Source organism: Aquarana catesbeiana, linkage group LG04, assembly GCF_042186555.1.
Source record: "Aquarana catesbeiana isolate 2022-GZ linkage group LG04, ASM4218655v1, whole genome shotgun sequence".
In the NCBI taxonomy this organism is placed as follows: domain Eukaryota; kingdom Metazoa; phylum Chordata; class Amphibia; order Anura; family Ranidae; genus Aquarana; species Aquarana catesbeiana.
In genome coordinates, this window is record NC_133327.1 from 670,442,384 (window position 1) to 670,446,916 (window position 4,533).

Consider the following 4,533-nt stretch of genomic DNA (forward strand, 5'->3'; position numbering starts at 1 on the left):
AGGGGTTGCTCACATCCCCCCAAAGATAGACACCTATGAAAGCTTTGAGGAGTTAAAAAAAAAAAAAAAAGTGATTGGCTGGGATGCTGCACACTGAGGATCCTTTTCGATACTGTTTGAGAGTAAGCAATACAATAAAGTATATGTAATGTTAAAATAAGGTTAATAGCAAATAGGCATATTTTTCAATTAGCGTATAATACATAAAACTTACAGGAGGGACCAGTTTTGGGGAAAAAGATGATAGATGATAAGGATGAGGGATGTTTGTCCAAAATAAGGGTTACCTACAGCCCCCCAAAAGCATTCTTTTGCAGTTAGAGTATATTACATAAAACTTACAGTAGGCATTTTTGGGTCAAAGGGGAATAGAGGAATAGAGGGATGTTTGTCCTTAAAAAATTAAATAAATAAAAGTATGTGATTGGCTGGGATGCTGCACACTGAGATTCATGTTCACTACTGTTTGAAAGTAAGCAATACAATAAAGTACCATTAACAAAAGGCTAATAGCAAATAATTTTGGCAGTTACATTATGGGATGGGATGTTTCTCCAAAAAGGGGTTGCCTACATCCCCTAAAAAGACACATATGAAAGCTATAAGGAGTGAAAATTATATATATCTATATATATATAGATAGATATAGATATATAGATATATATATATATCTATATATATATATCTATATATATATAGATATATATATATTATATTATTATATACATAATTTACTGGGATGCTGCACACTGAGATCCATTTTCACTACTGTTTCATGTAATGTTAACTAAAGGTTAATGGCAAATAATATTTTACATAAAACTTACGGGGGGGGGGGGCATTTGGGGGAAAAGGTGGCAGTGGAATGTTTGTCCAAAATAAGGGTTACCTACCCCCCCCCCCCCAAAAAAAAAAGACACATATGGATCCTATGAGGATTTTTAAAAAATGTGATCGACAATGGCTGGGATGCTGCACACTGAGATCCACGTCCACTACTGTTTGAAAGTAAGTATAATAAAGTACCATGTAATGGTAACAAAAGGTTAATAGTAAATAAGCATATTTTGCAGTTATAGTATATTACATAAAACTTACAGGAGGGACTATTTGGGGGGGGGGGGGAGGGATGTTTGTCCTAAACAGAATAAATACATAAAAATATGTGATTGGCTGGAATGCTGCACACCGAGATACCTTTTCACTCATGTTTAAAAGTAGGCAATACAAAAAAAGTACCATGTAATGTTAACAAGGGGTTAATTGCAAATAGGTATATTTTGGCAGTTGCAATATATTACATAAAACCTAAAGGAGGGATCATTGTGGGGAAAATGGGACAGAGGGGATGTTTGTAAAAAAAAAAGGGGGGCTGCATACACCCCCTAAAAAAGACAGATATGAAAGCTTTGAGGAGTAAATATATATCTATATATATATATGTGATTGGCTGGGGTGCTGCACACTGAGATTCCTTTTCACTACTGTTTGAAAGAAATACAATAAAGTACCATGTAATGTTAACAAAGGGTTAATAGCAAATAAGCATCTTTTGAAGTTAAGAGTATATTACAGAAAACGTACAGGGGGACCATTAGAGTATGTTGCATGAAACTTAAATGGGGGATATTTGTGGGGAAAAAGGGACAGGGGGATGCTTGTCAAAAAAAAAAAAAGGAAGAAGAAGGGTTGTATACATCCCCTAAAAAGACAGCTATGAAAGCTTTAAGCAGTAAAAAAATCATTTAAAAAAAATATGTGATTAGCTGGGATGCTGCACACTGAAATTCCTTTTCACTACTGTTTGCAAGAAATACAATAAAGTACCATGAAATGTTAACAAAGTGTTAATAGCAAATAAGCATCTTTTGAAGTTAGAGTATATTACAGAAAACGTACAGGAGGGACCATTAGAGTATATTGCATAACACTTACAGGAGGGACCATTTTGGGGAAAAGAGGGACAGGGGGATGTTCGTCCTAAAAACATTAAAAAATATAGGTGTTTGGCTGGGATGCTGCACACAGGTTCTTTTTCACTACTATTTGAAAGTAAGCAATACAATAAAGTACTATGTCATGTTAACAAAAGTTTAATAGCAAATAAGCATAATTTGGCACTTACAGCATATTATATAACATTTAAAGAAGGGACCACTGAAGGGATAAGAGGGATGTGTCTCCAGAATAAGGATTGCCTTCACCTCCCCCCAAAAAAGAGGAGTTGGGTATCTGCATGCTGTCTAGATGGAGGAGCTCCAACCAGTGGTCCATTGGCATGGTGCTGAAATCCTTTACCGGCTGCTATACGCATCTTATTGGAAGCTTACTGAATCCAATGAACTCATCAGAGACGTCGCCAGTAATAGCAGGCACACAAGCAACTAATGATCTTGCCAGTTGATGGGGAAGTGATGCATTGCCTAGAGCTAAAGCAAGTGGCTGGTGATGACTTTGTACAGAAGGAGCCAACACAGACCTAGAGCTCACACACCGCAAGAAGCTGCACTGCATCATCCATCAGAGATCCCTCTCCTCCCTCCTCTCACCCTTCTCTCTCTCTCTCTCTCTCTCTCTCTCTCTCTCTGTCTCTGTGCCTCAGTTGCTCTGAAATCCATTGCAAGCTGAGGATCTCCCTGCTTTTGCAGCTCCATTCCTATGGGACACCTACAATGACCACTTCCCCTGATCTCCTGGTGCCGGTGGAGGCTAAGATCCTGCTGAGCCCATGGAACCAGTCCAGGGACCTGTCCGTGACTTTGCACCCCTTTAATGCCATTAGCAGGAACACCACCAGCAACAGCAATTCCCCGGTGGAGACGGAGAGGGATGTCAGCATGATAGTCATCCAGTTCATCTATGCCATCGTGTGCCTGATTGGGCTGATTGGGAACTCCATGGTCATTTTTGTCATCTTGAGGTATGCCAAGATGAAAACTGCCACCAACATCTATATCCTCAACTTGGCCATCGCGGATGAGCTCTTCATGCTCAGCGTGCCCTTCCTGGCCGCCTCCGCGGCGCTGCAGCATTGGCCCTTCGGCTCAGGGATGTGCCGCACGGTCCTCAGTGTGGATGGCATCAACATGTTCACCAGTGTCTTCTGCCTGACCGTCCTCAGCGTGGACAGGTACGTGGCCGTGGTCCACCCCCTAAGAGCGGCCAGGTACAGGAGACCAACGGTGGCCAAGATGATCAACATCTGCGTCTGGATTGTCTCCCTCCTGGTCATCTCCCCCATCCTGATCTTTGCAGACACCGAGTCCTCCAAGAACGGGGTGGTGGTCTGCAACCTCATGTGGCCCCAACCTACCTGGTCCACCGTCTTTGTCGTTTACACCTTCCTCTTGGGCTTCTTCCTGCCGGTGGTGGCCATCTGCCTGTGCTACATCCTCATCATCATCAAGATGAGAGCGGTGGCTCTGAAGGCTGGTTGGCAGCAGAGGAAGAAGTCTGAGAAGAAGATCACAAGGATGGTCCTCATGGTGGTCACCGTCTTTGTCATCTGCTGGATGCCCTTCTACATCGTCCAGCTCCTCAACCTTTTCCTGCCCCAGATGGACGCCACCATCAACCACGTCTCTATCATCCTCAGCTATGCCAACAGTTGTGCCAACCCGATCCTCTATGGCTTTTTTTCAGACAACTTTAAGAGGTCCTTCCAGAGGATCGTGTGTTTTCGTTGGATTGAGAATGGGACAGATGAGCCGGTGGATTATTATGCCACAGCTCTGAAGAGCAAGGTGTGCAACAACCACCCCTTGGACTTCCAACAGGAGCCCCTTCAATCCGACCCTTGTTACAAACATGGGACCATCACAAGGACCACTACCCTATAGCAGAGCCAGGATGCCTTGTTTCCAATTAACTGCTGCTAGCCGCACATGCTATGTTCTGAGGTTTACATGTCTGTCCAAGGTGTCCCAATCTGTGTCTGATTTGTACTGATGGTGGGTTCCAGTGAGCTTAATAAATTGTAAACACCAACCTGGTCTTCAACAGCAGTATGTTCCCAAGATTTTCATTGTTGGCATGACTAGTATTCTTATTTTATATTACCATCAGTGGTCTTCAACTTGTAGCTCAGGAGTCAAATGTAGCTCTGTTATCATTCTTGAAGCACTTAATTTACATTACCATTAGCATTTTACATTACCATCAGTGGTCTCCAAGTTGTTGCTCAAGAGTCATATGTAATTCTCAGTTACCATTGATGAAGCACTTATTTTACATTACCATCAGCGGTCTCCAAGTTGTAGCTCAGGATTCATATGTACCTCTTAGTTACCCTCGATGAAGTACTTATTTTACATTACCATTAGCATCTACATTACCATCAGTGGTTTCCAAGTTGTAGCCATTAAGCTGGTCATACATTATACAATTTTGTTATTCAATTTTTTTCAGATTTGCCTTCAACTATGTAGTGCGAGGGCCTGCCTGATTTCATACAAATGTATGTTTGACGTCATATTATATGGTTTCGGCAAATCTAAAGGAAAGTTGTACCAGAAAATTGTATACTATATGGCT

At 41.7% G+C, this 4,533-nt stretch overlaps 1 protein-coding gene across 1 annotated transcript; it reads left to right on the forward strand.

Annotated features, from left to right (window-relative positions):
* The first annotated feature begins 1,993 nt into the window (after window positions 1–1,993).
* On the forward strand, window positions 1,994–3,987 carry LOC141140983 (somatostatin receptor type 4-like). The gene has a single exon (XM_073628606.1). The coding sequence runs from the start codon at window positions 2,673–2,675 to the stop codon at window positions 3,837–3,839; it is 1,167 nt and encodes a 388-aa protein (XP_073484707.1). The 5' UTR covers window positions 1,994–2,672; the 3' UTR covers window positions 3,840–3,987.
* The last annotated feature ends 546 nt before the right edge of the window (window positions 3,988–4,533 follow it).